Here is a 22,722-nt window from a genome sequence, read left to right as displayed (position 1 = left end):
CACAATTACGTTATGAGAAATGAGTCAGATTTTTTGGACAGAAATCCAGTTACCGCATATTCCTAACATGCTGTATTCTTTTTTTATATTTTTTAGGGTTATATCCTTCATCGTGACCTCATGGTTTAAGCGGGAATAAAGATGAGTATAAGCAGTGATGAGGTTAACTTCCTCGTATATAGATATTTGCAAGAGTCCGGTGAGTAATATTTATCTGAAGAATTCATTTTGAAAATAAGAATTAAGATGAAACTTTTTTAAAAAAATGAAATTCATCTTAGCTTGTCTGGCAGGATTAAAGAGAAAAATAAATACTATTGTGTTGATTCACAGTGATTTTCCCATAGCCTTTCTTCATATATATATATTGGTGGAATGGCTTTAAGATGTGAAAATTGGAAAGACAGTGCAGTGTTTCAATTCTTACTTGTAAAATTTGTAACCCAAGAGCAATTATGTTCTGGGGTCATTTAGGGTTTTATGTTGCCTCAATTGCTGGGAGTTGTCATTGGATATCTGGAGTACAGAGTGACCAGTTGGCTGGTCACTTAACCTAGCATTGGTTTCCACCAGAGTCAAAAATAGCTATGCAGATATTTGGCAATTGTTCGGAGGAAATGGAATCTAAAGAAATGGAGTTCCATAAAGTTAGTTGCTGCGCAGGCATGGGAATTATCCTCTCCTAAAAGAGGTAACATTTCTGCCGCTCCGAGGCCTTGGAGAGGGGTGGCATACAAATAATAATAATAATAATAATAATAATAATAATAATAATAATAATAATAATAGGGCCTTAGGGACAAGGAATGCTTGTATCGTATGGTTCATGCACCAACTACAACTATATCTCAACCAGGATACCCTAGAACCGTGATGGTGAACCTAGGGCACGCATGCCACAGGTGGCACGTTGTGCAACGTCTGTGGGCATGCGAGCTGTTATTATTATTATTATTTATTGGATTTGTATGCCGCCCCTCTCCGTAGATTCGGGGCGGCTAACAACAGTAATAAAAAACATCATGCAAATCCAATACTAAAAACAACTAAAATACCCTTATTATAAAACTAAACCTCCATATAACAAACACACCATGCATAAATTATAATAGCTTAGGAGGAAAGAATGTCTCAATTCCCCCATGCCTGACGACAGAGGTGGGTTTTAAGGAGCTTACGAAAGGCAAGGAGGGTGGGGCCAATTCTAATCTCTGGGGGGAGTTGATTCCAGAGGGTCGGGGCTGCCACAGAGAAGGCTTTTCCCCTGGGCCCCGCCAAGCGACATTGTTTTGTTGACAGGACCCGGAGAAGGCCCACTCTGTGGGACCTAACCGGTCGCTGGGATTCGTGCGGCAGAAGGCGGTCTCGTAGATATCCTGGTCCGGTGCCATGAAGGGCTTTATAGGTAATGACCAACACTTTGAATTGTGACCGAAAACTGATTGGCAACCAATGCAGACTGTGGAGGCATTTTTGGGAAAGCCCATGATAGCTCTCGCAGCTGCATTCTGCACGATCTGAAGTTTCCGAACACTTTTCAAAGGTAGCCCCATGTAGAGAGCATTACAGTAGTCGAGCCTAGGTCACCTTCACTATGCATGAGTGTGCACACCAGCCAACTAATTTTTGGCTGGCCACGCCCATGCCGCCCCTGCTCTTCCAGGAGTCTCCACTTGGCCCGTTTTGTATGCCAGGTAAGTACATGGCTCACTCAGAGACTCTGGGTAGAGCAAGAAATAGGCCTACCAGAAGTCAGGAAACTTTGGAGGGCTGGAGGAGGCTGTTTTCAGCCTGCACTCCGGCTCCAGGAAAACTCGGAAGCCTGGAGGGGGGGTAATGGACCTACTGGGCCTACCGGAAATCCAGAAATGGGCCATTTCTGGCCTCTGGAGGGTACTATTGGCATCAGAGGGGGAAAAAATGTTAGCCATCAGTGCCCTAGAAACTCCCTAATAGCCTCCTAGTTAGATTAATTTATGTGACGTCTGTCCAAGCAAGCAATGCAAAATTGGCAGCTAGAACAGAGAATACAGTACTGTATAGCCAAAGTGTTACAGGAATATAACCAAGGAGTTAATAGCAGTTAAATTGTTGAACTAGTTTTGGAAAGTAGAAAGATTAATTCGTTTGTTGTTTGTTTGATCTAATTTATATGGCCTCCCACCACGTAAAACTCTGGGTAGCTTACAACAAATTAAGCTATTTCTAGAAGAACTTCAGCCACAGAGTTGCATGGATGACACTCACACCTTCCCCACTACATTCCTTATTGTTTTGAGGATATGTAGGATATGGGATATAAATTTAATAAAGAATAAAGATTGGGTGGGAAGAGTTAGGGCCCACCATTTATATTTCATTGATAGGTATGATTTACAGGAAGAAAGCCTTCTCAGTGGTATCCCCCCAATTGTAACTGTTACTACTGTTTTCTTGTAAGCTGTTTTTTTAGTCCTCTGAGAACAGTAACAGCAACACAATTTTAGCCAGAACTGAGGTTTTAATTTGTAAACTTCCATAAAACATCTGCATACTGCAAATCAGTAAATTATATTTCCAATCTTTTTTTTCTGGATTTCAAATCAATTTTATGTTAATTATCTCTGATCAGATTCCTTAAGTGATTTTAGCAAAGCTTCTGTTTGGTGTTACTAGGTTAAGGAAGCAAATTTATGTTAACTCGTGTAAGGACATGGAGGATTATAATTAAGAAAATTATACATTCTTAGATTTAAAAATAATATGTGTTTCTCCGTACTGAAGGAGTGGGTCCAGCAGTCACATGGGTTGCTCCTGTCCAATCCGTTGGAACTGAGCCTAGTATTAAAAAAGACTGCTGGATCCGCCCCTTCCCCAGAATTCGCTCAGTTCGCATCCTCGGATGTGTGTGAATGCTCGTTCCTCTCGATAAAACACCTTCCCTTCGATCTCTCTTCAATAGCAAGTAAGATTTTTCCATTACTCAGCTTGCCGGCAGTTTTTTTTCTCAGCCCTACAGGGCTTTGAGTTGGGGGAGAAGTTAGCGGCTCAGCCATTTGCGGTTTTTCCCTTCGTGCTGTAGCCGCGGCCGGTTTGTTAACTCCGGCCTTGGAGGTCCTGCCGTGAGCAAGCTTTATTTTTTTCAACTAATTAAGGGCTATTTACCTCCCGCGGTGTGGGACTTGTTTTGTCTCCCGGGCTTAGTCGCTCCTATTGCAAATAACGGAGCAGTTATTTTGGCGCCAAGGCTCTGACGCCCAGTAAGTTGCACTTTCGGTTCTGCCCTAAGGGGTCGGCCATTAGTGCCTACAGCCCGCCGCCTGACCCTGGAGTCGTCGCTTTGAGTTCCCTCGGGCCTATTCTCCACGGAAGTGGCCTCCAACCAGTGTGCCTTGGTTTTTCTTAAAGTTAAGTTAGTGAGGCCTGCCACGCTGCACTTAAGGACAAGAACTCTTGGTATCGCCCAGGATTGCCTCTTAAGGCGCAGCTGCTCCTGGGCCTAGGAGCAGGGTCACCTATCCTCTTGGGAATTCCACAAAATAATTCTTCTCTCCCCTATTTTTTGGCTCAAGCCTTGTCTTCTGTAATTGCTCAGACTATGGCTTCCCTTCCCAAGAGAGGCACTACCAAAGGTTCCAAAGAGGTTAGGCCTACTGGTAATCCTTCTGAGCTTCCCCAGGCCTCTTCCTCCTCTTCCTCAGGCTCTCAGTCTTTAGCCAAGCCCACTAGGGCTGAGAAGAGAAGGGACCTAGCCCTACAAAAAATACATGATAAATCAGCCAAACGTTTTAAGGTGCAGGCCCAAGTGCATATCAACCCTACCCCCCCGGAGGCCTCTAACCTGCCTCCCTCTGGGGTACCTGTGCTATCCCTGGATGAGCCAAACCTAAATCCACCCCAACCTAACCTATGGGGTTTAGGTCCAGAGGAGCCAGATATTACCGAGGATTTCCCCCAGCCAGAACCTGTTCAGGGCCTCAGGGATCCTCAGGCTTTTCCGGCTGATATTTCTTCCTTGCCACCGGAGTTTCAGTCTATCTTGACTATTCTGACTAACACTATTGATGCTAGACTCTCATCTTTAAATGTACCTCCTCTGTCTCATCCTCCCCCTCGCTCCTCCCGTCCCGTGAGTTCTTCTCCTTCCTACAGAGCCCCAGTCATGGAGGTCTCTGACTCCTCTCAGGAAGAGGATGAGGACGTGGATGCAGAAGAGGATGATGACCCCTTTCAGCGTCTGTCGGAGGATGAGGAATCTCAGATTAAGATTCCAGCCCCAGCTGCTATTTTCCCTTCGCAGCTTTTCAAATCTCTCCTGCTAAAAGCTAGAGTATCCACGGGGCTAGCCGGGCAAGAGAAGCAAGCTACTCCTTCCACAGACCCCCCAGAGGAAAATCTTCCTTACTTCATGGAGGAACAGGAAGACAATGAGGTAATTCCTATGCCCAAGTTGTTTAAGGATGCCTTGCTTAAACAGTGGGACCACCCAACCATAGGCTTCACTCCCACTCCCAAGGACAAGAAGCTCTACAAGCTCTCCCCCTCCTATGAGGAACTCCTAACATGTCCCAGGCCAGATGAACCAGTGAAGACGCTCCACTCAACGGCTGCCATGCCTGGCGAGGCAGAGGAGGTCCTCCGGCCAGAGGACAAACGACTTGAACAAATGCTCAAAAGAAGTCTCCTTGCAGACTCATGGGCCATTAAGAGTGCTGCAGCGGCATCCTTCTTTTCCAGAGCTATGCTCTTATGGCTTCGTCAGCTCCAACTACACCTGCCTCCAGATGACTTACGGGGCCAACAGGATTTCAACAAAATTTTCGCAGCTGCCCAATATATAGCAGATGCTACTCTCCAATCTTCCAGATTTGCAGCCAGATCAGTAGCAGCCTCCACAACGGCCAGAAGGCTTCTATGGCTCCGCCCTTGGCAGGCGGGGGTAAGACAGAAATGGCAGTTAGCTATGGGTCCACTGAAACGTAACCTCCTCTTCGGAGATCTTCTGGACCCTCTCCTTACGGAAAACGCAGACAAGAAAAAGGTCTTGGGACCTACCACCAAGAAGGCCCCGAAACCGCAGTCCTTTCGGCGCACCGGGCGTCAGCAGGATCAAAGCTTCGCATTTCACAAGAGCCCAGGTCAGTATTCCCCTCGCTTTCGATCCCAAGCTAGAACCACCAGGGGCAGAGGGTCCCGCTATCAGAGAGGATCCTCTACTACCAGAACTTCCAAAAGAACCAGATGGTAAGTTTTCTCACCTGCCTATAGGCGGTCGCCTAGCCTGGTTCTCTTCCGCCTGGCACCGCTCTTGTAAGGACCCCTGGGTCATTGACACAGTGGAAAGGGGCCTAAGGTTAGAGTTTATTTCTTCTCCCCCTAACCGTTTTATTTCTTGTCCCTCTCCCAGTTCCTCTCCATCTCGTATTCGAATGGAGGAGGCTATTTCTCATTTGTTGACTATTAGAGCTATTCAACCGGTCCCCTCTCTCCAGAGAGGTTTAGGCTTCTATTCCATCCTCTTCATGGTCCCTAAGACTTCTGGAGGCTGGAGAGCCATCTTGGACCTAAAGAAATTAAACCGCTTCATTAAATATAGAAAATTCAAAATGCACTCCCTATCTTCCATTTTATCAGCTCTTCATCGAGGAGACTTTATGGTGTCTCTAGATCTCACTGAGGCCTACCTCCATATCCCCATTGCCAAGGTCCATAGGAGATTTCTGCGCTTTGCCTTTCAAGGCAGGCATTTTCAGTATAGGGCTATGCCTTTTGGGCTCTCCTCAGCTCCCAGGGTTTTCACTAAACTCTTGGGATCCTTGGCGGCTCATATCCGGGCCTCTCCCATTCATATTTTATGTTATTTAGATGACATTTTAATTCATGGTAATTCCAGAGCTGGTGTAGCTGCAGACCTCTCCTCTACCATGTCGGTTCTACAGAACCATGGTTTTTCCATAAACCTTAACAAGAGTCATCTTGATCCATCCACTTCCATCCTGCATCTGGGGACTATCATTAATTCCGAAATATCCCAGGTTTTTCTCTCCAATGAGAGAAAACGCAGCATTTTGGATCTCATTGCTCGCATCCTGCCCCAGCAATCGGCCTCCATTGTCACCCTATCCTCCCTTTTGGGTAAGATGGTGTCATGTATTGGTATTGTTCCCTGGGCCCGCCTTCACGCCAGGGAACTTCAATGGCTACTATTACCATTTCAGAGATCAGGCCACAGCAACTCGAACCGACGCATCACCATCCCACCGACGGTTCGCAGATCCCTCAAGTGGTGGACTTCTCCAGCCCTAGACAAGGGATCCCCCTTCCGGTGTCCCGACCAGTTTGTAGTCACCACAGATGCCAGCCTCTCGGGCTGGGGAGCCCACGCCCAAGGTCTTTTAGCTCAGGGCACATGGTCACCGGAGGAGGCTTCCAAGCCCATCAATTGGCTAGAATTAAGAGCCGTGTCTCTAGCTCTAAAGCAATTCCAACCTCACATATCCAACCAACATGTGCTGATTCTCACCGACAATATAGCCACCAAAAGCCATATTTGCAGACAGGGAGGCACAAGATCCAAGGCCCTCATGAGGGAGGCCCTGAAGTTGGGTCTTTGGGCAGAGAAAAATCTCCAATCGCTTCTAGCCGATCACATCTCGGGGAGCCTCAACGTCCAAGCGGACTGGCTCTCACGAGCCACCATAGATCCAGGCGAGTGGAATCTCCATCAGTCACTGTTCCACCAAATCTGCCTCAGGTTCGGCCATCCAGTGTTGGATCTATTCGCGACCAGAGACAATACCCAGCTTCCCCGCTTCATCTCCAGGTTCCCGTCTCCGGGAGCGGAGGCAGTCAATGCCCTCAGGAGTCCTTGGCCTCCAGGCCTACTGTATGCCTTCCCTCCAATTCCAATTCTGCCAGACGTGATCAACAAAATCCTCCTGGAGAAAGCACGTGTAATCCTGATTGCCCCTCACTGGCCTCGCAGACCCTGGTTCGCGGACCTTCAACAACTGTCCGTCCAGGACCCCTGGCGACTCCCCGCTTCGGAGGATATGTTGCGGCAGGGGGCCTCCTTCCATCCGGATCCAGAGTGGTTCCACCTCACCGCCTGGCTGTTATCCGGAGGGACTTAGACCTGCGAGGGTATGACCCAGACACAGTGGAAATCATTCTGAAATCTAGAAGGGGGTCTACCAATCGGATCTACGACCATACTTGGTCCAAATTTCATCAGTGGTGCTCGCAGGAGGGCTTATCCCCCCTGTGTCTTCCCATACACAGGTTAATCGCCTTCCTTATGAAAGGTTTTCACCAAGGTCTCTCTACCAGCACCATCCGCCGCCATCTGGCCGCTATCTCTTCCGTCTTGGCGGGGCCTCGCAGGCAGCCCCTACGCTCCCTTCCAGAAATCCAAGAATTTCTAAGAGGAGTGGCCAATCTCAGGCCTTCTAAAATCCACAGATATCCAACCTGGGACTTGCCACGGGTTCTCCACTCTCTTACTCAAGCACCTTACGAACCCCTGAACTCTGCGTCCCTCAGGTACCTATCCTTCAAGGTAGCATTCCTGGTGGCGATTACTTCCGCCCGACGCATATCTGAGTTGGCAGCCCTTTCTATCAGACAGGACCTCTGTCAGTTTCATCAGGATAAGGTGGTTCTGCGGCTGGACCCCACCTTTCTACCCAAGGTCAGTTCCATGTTCCACAGATCTCAGGATATCGTTTTACCTTCTTTCTGTCTCCAACGAGAGCATCCCCTGGCGATTAGATGGCACACTCTAGATCTCACTAGAGCGCTAAAGATTTATATCCAACGCACAAGATCCATCCGGAGATCTGAAGCACTCTTCATAGCCTACCATCCCAGATCCTTGGGATCCAGAGTGTCTTCCACAGTAATAGGTCGTTGGATCAGAGGGGCCATCTCAAAGGCCTACGAGACAGCTTCCCTCTCCATTCCAAGGAATATTACAGCGCATTCCACCAGAAGTGCTGCCACATCTGCCGCTTGGGCGACTCAGGCTCCGTTGGAAGAAGTCTGCAAAGCAGCCACTTGGGCCTCGCCAAATTCCTTTATAAAACACTACAAGATTGATTCGTACGCATCAGCAGACGCTGCCTTCGGAAGAAGAGTACTCCAATCCGTTATCTCTCACGATAGCAATGTACTCCCACCCTAGGGACCTATCTCTTGGGTATGTCCCATGTGACTGCTGGACCCACTCCTTCAGTACGGAGAATAGGCGTTGATTGCTTACCTGAACGCCTCTTCTCGTACGGTGAGTGGGTACAGCAGTCACTTCCCGCCCTTGTATGTGTCTTCTTTACCTTCTATTCTATTTTCTTATAACACATGAGAGTTGAACATTAAAGAGCTTCACTACTGAGCCTAGTCTACGGATTCGCGAATTCTGGGGAAGGGGCGGATCCAGCAGTCTTTTTTAATACTAGGCTCAGTTCCAACGGATTGGACAGGAGCAACCCATGTGACTGCTGTACCCACTCACTGTACGAGAAGAGGCGTTCAGGTAAGCAATCAACGCCTATTTTATGATCTGTAGACTGTTTAAATCAACTGACTGATTTTTGGTGCATGGTTGGCTGACCGCTGCATTGATCCTCTTTTTAAAACAAATCATCAAACCAAAGCAGTGACGCTACAGAATTCTAACTCATCAAATGCAATTCCTGATTATATTCTATTTATAGACAGTCCTCATTTACCAGTTACTTGTTCAGCATTTATTTGAAGTTATGATAGTGTTGAATGAATCGTTCTTAAAACTGGCCCTCAAAAGTTCCAGTTATCATAGCATCTCCGCAGAACAATCTACGTGTGTGTGTGTGTGTGTGTGTGTGTGTGTGTGTGTGTGTATACTGAAGGGATTGGATACTGTAGCCTAGAGGAAAATTCTCTGCCTTACAAGGCAAAGGTTGCAGGTTCAAGTCCCAGTGGGTATGGCTAGCTGATGAGGCCAAAATAAGGCCGAAATAGATCTATCCTAGTCTCCCTTAATTTTCAAATTCAGCTTAAAACATGTGACACATACAGATAGAATTGTCGGCTATCAATAAAATTAACTGCCTTGGAAATGGCCCTGGGTTGGGCCGAGAGGCAAAAAAGGAGCTGTGATGTTCCTTCAATATACCAGGGTGATTCGACACAAAATGTAACCCTTCCCTGGTACAGAGCTGAAGGGATTGGATACTGTAGCCTAGAGGATAATTCTCTGCCTTACAAGGCAAAGGTTGCAGGTTCAAGTCCCAGTGGGTATGGCTAGCTGATGAGGCCAAAATAAGGCCGAAATAGATCTATCCTAGTCTCCCTTAATTTTCAAATTCAGCTTAAAACATGTTAAACATCTTAAATATGTTAAACAGCTTAAAACACACACACACACACACACACATATATATATATATATATATGTCACATGTTTTGGCTGAATTTGAAAATTAAGGGAGACTAGGATAGATCTATTTCGGCCTTATTTAGCCTCATCAGCTAGCCATACCCTCACTGGGACTTGAACCTGCAATCTTTGCATTGTAAGGCAGAGAATTAACCTCTAGGCTACAGTATCCAATCCCTTCAGCTCTATACCAGGGAAGGGTTATATATTTTTGTGTCGAATCACCCTGGTATGCTGAAGGAACATCACAGCTCTTTTTTTTGCCTCTCGGCCCAACCTAGGGCGATTTCCAAGGCAGTTAATTTATTAATAGCCGGCAAACTATATTCTGTATGTGTCACATATATATATATATATATATATTTCTGGGTTGCCCTTCTCCAGGGGACTCAGGGTGGCTTACATAATAAAATCAACACAGAATACAAAATTTATAAACCCAAGTATAAAACCTAAATCTAAAACCCCAACAATGTAAAACCATCAATGCTCAACGGCCCCAGGCCTCCCGGCAAAGCCAGGAGATTGGGGTTGGTAAGAATGTCCGGGGGGAGTTGGTTCCAAAGGACTGGAGCCGTCACAGTGAAGGCCCTTCCCCAGGTGATATTGCTTGGCTGACGGGACCTGGAGAAGGCTGACTCTGGGATCTGACCAGCCGCTGGGATACATGGGACAGGAGATGATCTTGTAAGTAATCTGATCCTAAGCCATGTAGGGCTCTATAGGTAATAACCAACACTTTAAATTGCGTCCGAAAACTAATTGGTAGTCAATGCAGCTCATGGAGTGATGGTGATACATGAGTAAACCTCGGTAAACCCATGACAGTTCACACAGCTGCATTTTGGACCAGCTGCAGTCTCTGAATGTTCTTTAAAGGTAGCCCCATGTAGAGCGCATTGCAGTAATTGAACCTAGAGGTGATGTAGGCATGAGTGGCTGTGAGAAGAGACTCCCTATACAGATAGGGTCGCAACTGGTACACCAAGCAGACCTGTGCAAAGTTTGACATCTCTGTGCTGAGCGATGCTGATTTGTGACGTGCTTCACCACTACATCATTAGGAATAACAATCCTAATTGAAACTACATTTTCTAATTGTTAATTGATTGAATATCTTCTTGGTGATCAATGTTACTGGTTGATCACGATACAGTGTTTTGTTTGCTTCTTTATCCCTCTGTTCTGTAAGGGCTATTAAGCCAATGGTATTTCTTGGTCACCTGCTTAAAAGTTGATTTTTGTTTTCGTTTAAGTTGAAATTTAAAGATGAAACAGAAACTTTTTATTTGATATGACATAGCAAAATGGGAAACGTATGGCTATGCAGATGTTGCTTAGCTATAATTCCTAGCATGCCTCCTTGTTAACCATGCCCGGCTGTATGATTCTGCTAGCTGACCTTATATTCCCCATTCTATGTAGAGAATGCAACAAAGAGTAAAATTATCTCTGTCCAAACAAGTATTCATCAAGTTTATAGACCAGTGTTTCTCAATCTTGACAGCATGCTGGATAGGGAATTCTGGGATTTGATGTCCTGACAATTTAAAGTTGCTAAGGTAGAAAAACATTGTTATAGACATCAGTTTATTTAAATCGTGGATACCATGCTTGGATACCATACATTCAGCTGGAAGGATCTGAAAGACTTTTCTTGCAAAGTTTGAAATACATTTTATATGTAATGGGGGGGGGGGGAGATGTTAGCTGGAGGCAATCTGATTTGCATTTAGCATACAAATCTAATAAATAATTAAATAAATTTCTTTTGATTTTTGACAGTGTGATAAGGAAATCTTCTGCCTGTTGGAAATTCATTCACATATATTATGTTTATTTAAATATCTAAAAAGTCCCCCCCCTCTCCTTCTCTCCTCAATCTCTAATGTCATTATTTTTCATCCTTATATTTATTTAAACAAACTTGATGCAACTTAAAGGTCAAGAAAACAGGAGTAAAGAGCTCTGAATCCCTTTTGTTTTCATATCTGGATGCAGTATGAATTCATTGTTCAAGTAGACAGGAAAATCGTTTTAGGAAAATGGCTGTGAGATAACCCATTGTGGGAGTTAAAGAAAGTAGGTTATCTTTAATGCAGGAAACAGCAATTTAATATTTCCTTTTAATCAGGGACAAGGATACCTGAGGATTCCACTATTTCTGGTACACAGTCGCAACAAAATGATCTCATGCCCAAATTGTCCCTGGCTTAATGGGGAAGGATTGTTGCCTCCAATACATTGAATGAAAATCTACAGAGATTTGTATTGTGCATTTTTGTATGTATTGCAGACGTGGTTGATGAATCCACAGTAACTGAATTTAAACATGCCTGGGATAAACATATATCCATCCTAAGATAAAATAATATAAGGGCAGACTAGATGGACCATGAGGTCTTTTTCTGCCATCCATTTTCTATTTTTCTATGTTTGTGAAAAGCCGAATACTAAAGTGTTCTGCCGGACTCTATGGTAAGAGTCTCCCGAAAATTCAAGGGTACAAATTTCAGACACACACACTTGAAAGTTCAAAAACAATGTTCTTTATCACAAAAATTCAAAAGAAACAAAGCACCCTTTTTGTATTGCAAAGAGCACTCGTCCCAAAACAACCTGGTAGTCTGTACAATCCCCTTAATCAGTCCTTAAGTACTTAGCTAGCAGCTGTGAAGAAATGTCACAGCCCTCCTTCTTCCATGAAGTGAAACACACACACTTTGCTCTGCTTTGGTTTCAAAGTCGTGAAAAATCAACAAATAAAGTCCAGAAACAGCAAGGCACGGTCCTGAAGATAATCTTCCACAACGGCCAAGCTAGCACGCTACTATTTATATCAGCAGCTCTAATTATTGGAGCCCCACCCAAACACAGGTGGCCTCTCTTATCTCCTGTAATATTGCTTCAATTGGTCTCTTCTGTGCATAATTCTGCGCATGCGTGGATCTAACACTTCCTCATCCGAATCGACAGAAGATAATGGAGATTGGCTTCCTGGGCTGTGTGCCAAGCCCCTCTCTTCCAAGTCACCCCCACCTTCTTCTTTGTCCGAGGAAACTGCACTACCTGACTCTGTCGGCAATAAAACAGGCCTATGACATGTTGATGTTTCCCCAACATCCACCTCCACATTCCTTGGGGCAGGAGCTGGGCCAGAGCCAACCACAGCACTAAAGATTAATGTGAACTGAAATAATACAGGGAGAAACACGCATCTCTAAATAGCAGACCTGGCATTTTCTTGCTGCAGGCCACCTTTTGACTGCAGGCCACCTTTTGACTGTCCCTGTCTGGCCCCACAGCGTGTTGGACCAGATTTGGGGTGGGGGAGATGTAGCCCTCCAGGACAATCCCAGTATCTCATATGGACCCTCAGGGAAATTAATTGCCCTCTCCTGGTTGTTCTGTCTGGGTCACTCCAGAAGCCAATACCAACCCAAAAAGAGAAGCCAGACACACTGGTAAAAGGCAAAGGCAGTTTTATAAAATTCAAAAAACAACAACACAGGTAACAGAAAATGTCCTTACAAACAGGAAAATGCTGTATCTTCAGATATATCCACGAAGGCAAAAGTCCATGCAGCAATACAGAATTCTTGCTGCCAAGCCGAGGCTGTAGATAGCAGACCTACACCTCCCACGGGTCTTCCAAAGCTGCTGGGCCACAAGCCAGGAACAGAGACGCCGAGAAACAAGACAGGATAACGCAACTCCAAACTGATAACACTCCACATGGCTTCAAGGGCTTACCTGCCTTTTAAACCCTGCTAAGGAGGACCACACCCAAACCCAGCTGTTCCTAATTCAGTGCTGATAATACTTCTTTAATTGCTCCTTTCTTTGATCTGACCGTCTCTGTCGCATGTCAATGACGGCTTGAGCTTCATCACCTAATGACTCCAAACTACTGGCTGGGGAGAGCCGCCCCCCCCCCCCGGGGCTCTCATGCTGTTCTCCTTCATCCCATTCCTGATTTTCCTCTCCCCCGTCCGACTGTTCAGCCCCCTCCTCTTCGCTGTCATCCTCCTCCGGGCATGGAGCCAGCAGAGACACAGCCGGTCCCTGAGCAGCCTCAGGCTGAACCACAACACAGGTATATAGGATTGAAAATGTTTTGCCAATTTGAGGGTAAGCCTGGCTTCCAAGATGGTATTTACATTTGGCTTGGGTTATTTTCAAAACTATCTTCTTGTTTCCTTCAGCCTTCCTCTCTCACCTCCCTTCCATTTTTTTAAACAAGATACTTGGTATTCCTTAAGATCGTTGCTCTTCATTTTCCGTTCTCAAAATATTTTTAGTGTAGATTTCTGAGAAAACCGGGATTCCCCTGAGCATGCTGTCACTGCCATCATTTTTCGAGGGTGATGCTTTTTTAACTAGACAAGAATTGGCATAAGATGTGAAGGACTTTGATCTACTATATTCATTTCCACTCATTCCTTTCTTGGTCTCTTTCGGTTACTATTACTGTGTTATTTCTGTTCCCCTCCCTGTGTGCTTCCCACCCTCCTTCTGCCTGGCCAGGATAACTAGCATAAATAAATGACCTCATGTCGTGCTTAAATTTTCAGTTTCCTAGCTGATTTGTTCTCAGGAGTAGCAGAATGCCAAAGCAAACACTTCAGCTATATTAAGTTCTGCGACTTGTGATTAGTTGGGAGAGCGCTGTGATTCTGCCCTCTGGAATAGATAACTGAAAGATGTGAGTGTCACAAAAGGAGACGAGAGATGTAACATGTATGGTTCGTTATTACACAAATGACATAATTTAAAACTTGGCGTCAGCTGTTGAGGAACTGGAATATAATAGCAGGATTGGCATGGTGATAGTTAAATGCATCATTACTATGTCATTGTCATTTGCTGAAGACATCACTGCTGAGAGACCATTCTTCTGTAAGCTGAACACAAAAATGATTTTATGCCAAGATGGGAAAAACAGATATTAAAAATATTTATTTATTTATTTATTGGATTTGTATGCTGCCCCTCTCCGTAGACTCGGGGCGGCATACAAAATAGCTTTTGGGATTAAATTTCTAGATAATTCAGAAAACTTGAACTGCAATATGAGACCAGGACATAGCAGATGGAGTTATCATGTATGTCCTGGCCACAGAAAATTTTCAGATGTAAGGAAGAAAAACCCCTCTGGGCTGGCAAGGTATCAATTCTTAAGAGTCTGGCCAGGGATCATGCATGGATCGACAGAATCGTTTATTTTTTTCATTTTATTTCCTACTTAATTTGTATTTTATGCTCCAGGAACATTGTCTAAAGAAAGAATGAGTAATACCATGTTTCTCCAAGAATAATATACATGTCCTGATATTTCAGAGCATCCATTGAAATAAACCCTCTCCCCCCAAATAAGCCCCCCTCCCCCAAGTATGTACACGTATCCCCTGCCCCATTACCATACCCGGACATCTTATGAGAGTCTGGCAGCTTGCCGCTTCTCTTTCTTGACTGGTCTTTGCAAGGAAACTCCTTGAAATGTATAGAAACATTTCTTAAGAGTGCATGCAGTTATCAACTTCTTACACCCACATGCAAAGAGTTTCCCTGCAAAAACCGTTTGGGCACAATTTGGGGTGGGGGCAGGTGAGGTAGGGGATGGGGAGGGGTGGGCCGTGAGATGTGCATCTTACCAGCATCTGGTTTCTCTTTGCAAGGAAACTCAAATGTAAAGAAAAACTTTTGAAGGAGTTCCACCGCCTGAGAAAATAACATGAGCAATTGGCTCTCTTGCAGTGCCTCTGCTCTCTCCTCTCCAGTGGCAGCTGTGTGTCCAGAGATTGGCAGGCCAGATTCAGTGAGCTGGATGCACCACTGCCACTCAGGAGAAGAGGAGAGAGAGGAGGTGCTGTGAGAAAGCTCATTTCTCATGTTGTTTCTTCCTGGGTGGCGGCAGTGTGTTCTGTTCCCCAAATCTGGCCTGCCAATCTCAGCCAACATGAGGGAGTGCAGTGTAGAGAGGGGTGGGGCAGCGAAGAAACAAGATGGATGGAACGAGGTGAGGTTCCCCTTGCTGTCTCTTCTCCCCTGGTTGCTCCCTGAATCTGACCTGCCGATCTCGGCTGGCGAGGGGAGGGGCACCGCCTCTCTCTCTTCTTCTTGAGCATGCACAGAAGCTGCGTTTCTGACACTGTGCATGTGTTGCCACCTTGTTTTTGGCTTTTAAAAATTATTATTTTTGTTATTTGGATTTTTTGAGACTCTGCATGCATGTGCGTGTGGCCACATGGCCCAGGAGGAAGCAAAAGGAAGTTAGAACCCACCCTGCTACACACAGCCCATGGAGGCTCGAGGAGGGCGAAAAATGGGCCTACTGAATGTTTGGGAAGGCCTGAAACGGGCCCGTTTCTGGCCTCCAAGGGCTTCCAGAGCCTGAGGAGGCTGTGTTCACCCTCCCGGAAGCTCGAGTATGGCCTCCAGAGCCTGGGGAGGGCAAAAAACCCCCACCCACCCCGCCATGGTGCAGGAGGCTAACTAAGCCACGCCCACCCAGCGGCCAGGTACAGAACCCCTTGCTAAAATTTTTGGTGCCCCTCCCTGACAAGTGAACTATTGCTTGGGGATCAAATGCACACAGGATTGTATTTCTGGCTATAATCTCAACCTTTCCATTTTGTGGTTGTGCTTCTTCCAAGTACAGATTTATGTCCCCCTTCTCATTTAACGGTAAATGAGAAAATGTGCGGTATAACTGTAAGTCATAAACTTTATTATCACTTACTCAGCTTCCCCTCTTCAATTTCTACACAACCACAAAACCTGGCACTCAAAACTTGAAAGAATTGGTAGAGTTATATAGGTAGCCCTTGATTGATTTATGTCCAAAATAGAGCCCAACATTTGCTTTGCTAAGTAAGAGAGGTGAATTTTGCTCCATTTTATTACCTTTCTTGCCACAATTGTTAAGTGAATCCCTGCAGTTTTTAAGTTGGCAACACAATTGTTAAATGAATCTGGCTTTGTTGGTCAGAACTGAGTTTGGAAGTGTAGCCATCCTTAATGAATATCTGTTGCCAAGCATTCAAATTTTGATCACACAACCATGGGGACGATGCAGTCATTGTGTGAAAAATGGTCATAAGTCCCTTTTTTTCAATGCCATTGTAGCTTCCGTCATTAAACAAATGGTTGTAAGTTGATAACTACCTTCATTTCCCACCACCACCACCAAAAGCAATTTCACCTCTTTATGGCCACCGTCATCAGATATATGTGGCCCTTTTATTCAAAATCAGCTTCTTATCTGCATTGTCTCATCAGGATCTTGGCCACGCAGTTAGCATATTTGTAAAATAAACTGCCTTCTGTTTTCTGCTATATGTACAACATTCTAGTATCTCGTTTTGTATACTGTAGTAATATTTTTCTTTACAAGATCCCAGTAGGGAACATTTGGAAAGTTCTAATTACCTATGAATGGCTTAAGTCGAATCTGTTCCTCATGATGGATTTAACTTTTTCAGGGCAGAGCAAATAATGCATTTATATCCATTAATCCTAATTTTCCTGCTTTGCAAAATGTTAATTATGCTGTTCTTGAAAGGGCGTGCAGAAATAATGCATGCCTAGTGATGGCATGCACACACAATTAAAATGTTTTATCATGGTTAATCCTTCCTTGTATAGGCATATTCTCCCTTGTCCAACACAATTTTAACAAGAAATGAATACAGGAAAAAAAATAATTAGCAAATATATCTCATGCCTCACCCATTGTTTTAGGATTGGTATATTTAGCCAGTGTTTACAAAAGAAATAGGTTGTTTCCAAAATTGGGGATTAAATATAAATACCAAGAGCAGTGACTGCTTTTACTACTGCCTTCAGTTAAGCGACTTGAAAATAAACTATCAACAAATTCCACAATTAAAATATAAAATCAGCAGTACATTGATAAGACAGATGGGAACAATAATTTCCAATAACTCCCTTATGCAGAAAAGCTAGCACTGATTCATCTTTTATGCTTGCTTACATTCTGAAAATGAAGTTATTCTAAGCATCCATTCTGAGGTGTGAAATCCAGCAGAGATTCTGATAGATTCTGTAGAACCGGTAGTGGAAATTTTGAGTAGTTCGGAGAACCGGCAAATGGCACCTCTGACTGGCCCCAGAGTGAGGTAGGAATAGAGATTTTGCAATATGCAGGGTGTCCAGCAAACCGGGAAATCAGGGAATTATCAGGGAAATTGGCAGTTCGAGAAATATCAGGGAATTCGTGAAAAAAAACCAGAATAAATCGGGGGGGGGAACACAAACTGTATTAAAATGTTTAAAAGTCAGGGAAAAATCCTGTGAGAGAGAGATCTGGTAGCTTCATTGAAATTATTGTCTGTCTGTCTGTCTGTCTGTCTGTCTGTCTGTCTTTATTTATTTATTTATTTATTTATTTATTTATTTATTTGATTTGTATGCCGCCCCTTTCCGTAGACTCGGGGCGGCTAACAACAGTAAAAGGTCAATATGAACAAATCTAAAATTAAAAGTAATGTAAAAAACCCCAATTTAAGAAACCAATCATACATACAGACATACCATGCATAAATTTTATAAGCCTAGGGGGAAAGGAATATCTCAGTTCCCCCGTGCCTGACGACAGAGGTGGATTTTAAGGAGCTTACAAAAGGCAAGGAGGGTGGGGGCAACTCTGATATCTGGGGGGAATTGGTTCCAGAGGGTTGGGACCGCCACAGAGAAGGCTCTTCTCCTGGGTCCCGCCAAACAACATTGTTTAGTCGATGGGACCCGGAGAAGGCCAACTCTGTGGGACCTAACTGGTCGCTGGGATTCGTGCGGCAGAAGACGGTCCCGGAGATATTCTGGTCCGATGCCATGAAGGGCTTTATAGGTCATAACCAACACTTTGAATTGTGACCGGAAACCGATCGGCAACCAGTGCAGACTACAGAGTGTTGGTGTGACATGGGCATATTTAGGAAGGCCCATGATAGCTCTCGCAGCTGCATTCTGCATGATCTGAAGTTTCCGAACACTTTTCAGAGGTAGCCCCATGTAGAGAGCGTTATAGTAGTTGAGCCTCGAGGTGATGAGGGCATGAGTGACTGTGAGCAGTGAGTCCCGGTCCAAATAGGGCCGCAACTGGTGCACCAGGTGGATCTGGGCGAACGCCCCCCTCGCCACAACTGAAAGATTTTTCTCTAATGTGAGCTGTGGATCAAGGTGGACGCCCAAGTTGCGAACGCTCTCTGAGGGGGTTAATGATCCCCCCCCCCCAGGGTAATGGACGGACAGATGGAGTTGTCCTTGGGAGGCAAAACCCACAGCCTCTCCGTCTTATCAGGGTTGCGTTTGAGTCTGTTGGCACCCATGTCTTGATAGGTCCATGAACTGTATACCGGTAATAAGTAGCCATTTTTGTGAAATAGAAAGAGCTTTGTTTTATAAGGAATGACAGTTTTATTTAAAGGCTTACTTTATCTACTATAACGTCTTTCTCCGTGCCTATATCGCCAACACATCTGCGAGTTTTCTTTTAAGTACAGCAGCTAACAAAATAGAAGCAGTTGAATTACTTTGTCCTTCTCTAGTGAGGAAGTTAAATGGTGATTGTGCAGAGGAGACCACTCATCTCTTTTTCAATCAAATTATTCCAGCTGTTTGTGGAAATGTCTGGATGGTGGACTTGGAAGCCTCATCTATTGCAAAATGCAGATGTTGGATTGTTTACTGGTCTGGATTTCAGTAGCTGTGGTGCTTACAAAAACCCTAAAGGGTGTTCAATATTTGAAGCCGCACATCTTCCCTGAATAAAGCTGCCTGAAAATTAAGGTTTTATGAGGCTATGCTTCAGTAGCTCACCATTCAAAACACAACAATATGTTGTGAAGAAACTTTTACAACAGCAGAAGAAATTTTCTAAGCTGGCAATCAAGTGGAAAATGTTTCTCTCCCCACCCACCCTTGTGCTTACCCCAATATAATTTTCATTTTAGTATCAAGTGTTGAACTAACTCCCAAAGGTGCTTCTTAAAGAAACAAGTGGGTTTTCTGGGTTTTCTTTGAAGACATTTCGTTTCTCATCCAAGAAGCTTTTTGGATGAGAAGTTACACCTCTTCAAAGAAAAACCACAAAGTCCACTTGTTTCTTGAAAAAGCACCTTTGGGACAACCATAACCTGGATGACTGAGAATCTCCATAGTTATTTATTGAACTAATTCTTCCCTCTAGATTTAAGCGTAGTAATAATTAATTTAGAGCTGCAAATGCTACAACAACGGTTGCCCATACATGTCTGCCCAGTATATGGCAGAATATTTCGTGTCCATATACAGTGATCCCTCGATTTTCGTGGGGGTTGCGTTCCCAGACTGCCCGTGAAAGTCGAATTTCCACGAAGTAGAGATGCGGAAGTAAAAACACCATTTTTGGCTATGGACAGCCAAAAACTACCCCCCTGCACCCTTTTCCAAGGCCGCACAAGGAGCCAGGCTTGAAGTTGGGGGTGGGGAGTGACGAAAGTGCGGAGGCCGGCAAAGATTGTTTTGAATGTTGGCCGCCCCCCCCCCAGCGCCTTCAGCCCCCTCACTGCTACCCCCTGCCTGCACGATCCGCCCCCTCACCAGCTTTCCTGGGGCATGGCTCCTGCAGCAGCACTGGCGGCTACGGCTTCTCGTCCTCCTCATTTAGCCGCTCTGAGCGCTTTGAGAATGCCCACGCCGCCCCTCTCACAGTCCCTTAGCTGAGAGCGTTTTCGTCCCAGCTGTCAGCGAGGGGGCTACAGGAGAGGTGGGGCAGGCGTTCTCACAGAGAGAGAGCAACAGACAGAGCGAGATAGAAAGGAGAGAGGGAGAGAGAGAGTGAGAAAGAGAGAGAGAGCAAGAGGGGGGGAGAGTGGAAGGTAGAGAGAGAGAGAGAGAAATGAGAGAAAAAAGGGGAGAAAAAAGAGAAATGAGAAAATGATTGAAGCTGAGAATGACAGGAAAGAGAGAGAAAGAGAGAGAGAAGTGACTCTTGGTGATGACGTGGGAAAAACCGTGATATAGAAAAAAAACCCGTGGAGTATTTTTTAATTAATATTTTTTGAAAAACCGTGGTATAGCCGTTTCGCAAAGTTTGAACCCGCGAAAATCGAGGGATCACTGTAGACCTTACCAGCCAGGTGCATGACCTTGAGTCAGTCATTTCGTTTTGTAAGCCGCCCTGAGTCTATGGAGAAGGGCGGCATAGAAATCCAAATAATAAATAAATAAAAAGGAAACCTTACCAAGAATCTTGCATGTTTTGGTCCAGCCAGATTTGCCAGGAGACAACACTGGCTTGAAGGCACCAAAACAACCGCACATATAACTTCTTGAAAAGTGTTCAGATTTTTTCCCCCTGGGATTCTTTGATGCATGATGGACTGTTGACATTTAGAAGCTTGTTTCTTTTCATATCAGTAGCACGTTTCTGGTGTATTATGAGGAATCTCATGGTCCATTTCCAACGTGAATTTATACAGAAGGTTTGACTGAAAATTTCAATAACAACCCAGTAATCCATCGAGACTGCTGAGCATTGAATGATTATATCTTAAATTCCTTTGGCTGTGATCTAATTTAAACCTATTTAAAACAGTGTATTGGTTAATATTAACTAATGTTAAATATGCCTCCTCATTGTTCTATTTTAAAGCAGAGCTTACTTTAAACTTACATTTATGTGTTATTCTTTTCAACATTATGCAAAAAACTCCATGTCGGTTCATACTGACACAATGATACATGATCAATCAAGTAGTGTTTTGTTTCTCAGGCTGCATTCTGGTTTCTATTGTTTTTAATTGCTTGGCAATACTTGATAAAAAATAGTCTTGATTGACATTTTCCTGTTCTTTCCTGGGCTTTTTTTTTGTTAACTATAAGAGTTTGTTTTCCTGGTGGCTGAGATATATAATTTTATTCATAAAAAGAAATACCTAATGCAAAATTTAAATGGAAGTGTAATATTAAATCAAAGTATCTATTACCTGGAGATTGATCTAACTTGGTGTTTCTAAAGAAAGCTAGCAAAATATGTGTTTGATAAATAAGATATCAGAAGAGACCAATCAGAATTATTTGGGCCATTCTTTAACTCAGATTGAACATTTAAGAAGAATGCAATAGCCTTACTGGGTTATTATTATGAGGTTATTTGGGACTAATTCTGCTTTGGGATTGCAGGAGTGCCCTGCTGGTTTCTGTCAAAAGGAAATCAGAAAAGGAGATACAAAGATTTACTATATTTTTTGGAGTACAAGATGCACCTTTTCCCCCTAAAAGAGGCTGAAAATTTGGGTGCGTCTTATACTCTGAATGTAGCTTTTTTGAAGCTTTTTTCCCCTAATGAGGCGCTAACAATCTTCCCAGCTCTTACCAACTTGCAGGCCTTTTTTCATTGTTACTCGCTCCAAACATGATTTTTTTAAGCCCTAACCAGGGGATAAAAATAATGTGCTAAAGATGACCAGACTTAGGTTGCTAACCAAATGAATACCTGGTAAGCGGATTTTTCTCCCTCTAAAAATTAAGGTGTGTCTTATGCTCCGGTGCTTCTTGTGCTCTGAAAAATACAGTAAATAAAAGTTTGAATTCACCGAATTCCATAAATAGCGCCCAGTATTATCCCTTTCTTATTGCTAATCCAGAAACTGAGCACAGGGAGTAGAATAACACTTTAGGGATAGAGCAAAATAAAGCATGGTGCCTTTGACCACTCAAATCATCTTCTAATCTATACGGGTCTCCAGGGGAAGTTGTTGTTGTCGCTTGTGACTTGACAGCATGCTCTTTCTGCAAATGAAAACATCTCTGTAATTTCTCCCTTGCCTTTAGGGTTTTCTCATTCAGCATTTACCTTTGGTATCGAGAGCCATATCAGCCAGTCCAACATCAACGGTGCTCTGGTGCCCCCAGCTGCTTTGATTTCAATAATTCAAAAAGGCCTGCAGTATGTGGAGGCTGAAGTCAGTATTAATGAGGTAAGACATTTTCTCATCTACAGGACCATTGGGGTGTTTTCCTTCCAATATTCTGAGCTGCCCTTAGCTTTCCTTATTCTGCCTTGTTTGTGCACTGGTGTTCCCGTATTAGATTCTCTCTTCCTGATGTCTTCCTTGTCAAATTAGACCGAAGCATTTCAAACATATTTTGGGGGTTCAGATCAGGTCAATTATTGTTTGCAATGTTTTGATTTACAGGGCTTACACTCTGGTGTATACTTACCCAATGCCTCATCCCCTGCTTAATAGTGCTGGTTATATATGTATCAAATATTAAGGCTCTGAAAGTTCAAAGATTTTACAGTACAGTGGTACCTCATCTTA

At 44.2% G+C, this 22,722-nt stretch overlaps 1 protein-coding gene across 2 annotated transcripts in view; it reads left to right on the top strand.

Moving 5' to 3' along the window:
* Positions 1-22,722, top strand: part of TBL1XR1 (TBL1X/Y related 1) — a 320,769-nt gene that overhangs the window by 256,453 nt on the left and 41,594 nt on the right. For both annotated transcript variants that reach the window (XM_070753655.1, XM_070753656.1), the window contains exons 3-4: positions 97-199; positions 22,232-22,377. In XM_070753655.1, the coding sequence (XP_070609756.1) occupies positions 142-199; positions 22,232-22,377 (204 nt within the window). In that variant the 5' untranslated portion in view covers positions 97-141. The remainder of the gene's footprint in view (positions 1-96; positions 200-22,231; positions 22,378-22,722) is intronic.

Source organism: Erythrolamprus reginae, chromosome 5, assembly GCF_031021105.1.
Source record: "Erythrolamprus reginae isolate rEryReg1 chromosome 5, rEryReg1.hap1, whole genome shotgun sequence".
In the NCBI taxonomy this organism is placed as follows: Eukaryota; Metazoa; Chordata; class Lepidosauria; order Squamata; family Dipsadidae; genus Erythrolamprus; species Erythrolamprus reginae.
The sequence above is the reverse complement of the archived record's forward strand: the minus strand, read 5'-3'. Positions and strand labels throughout refer to the sequence as shown.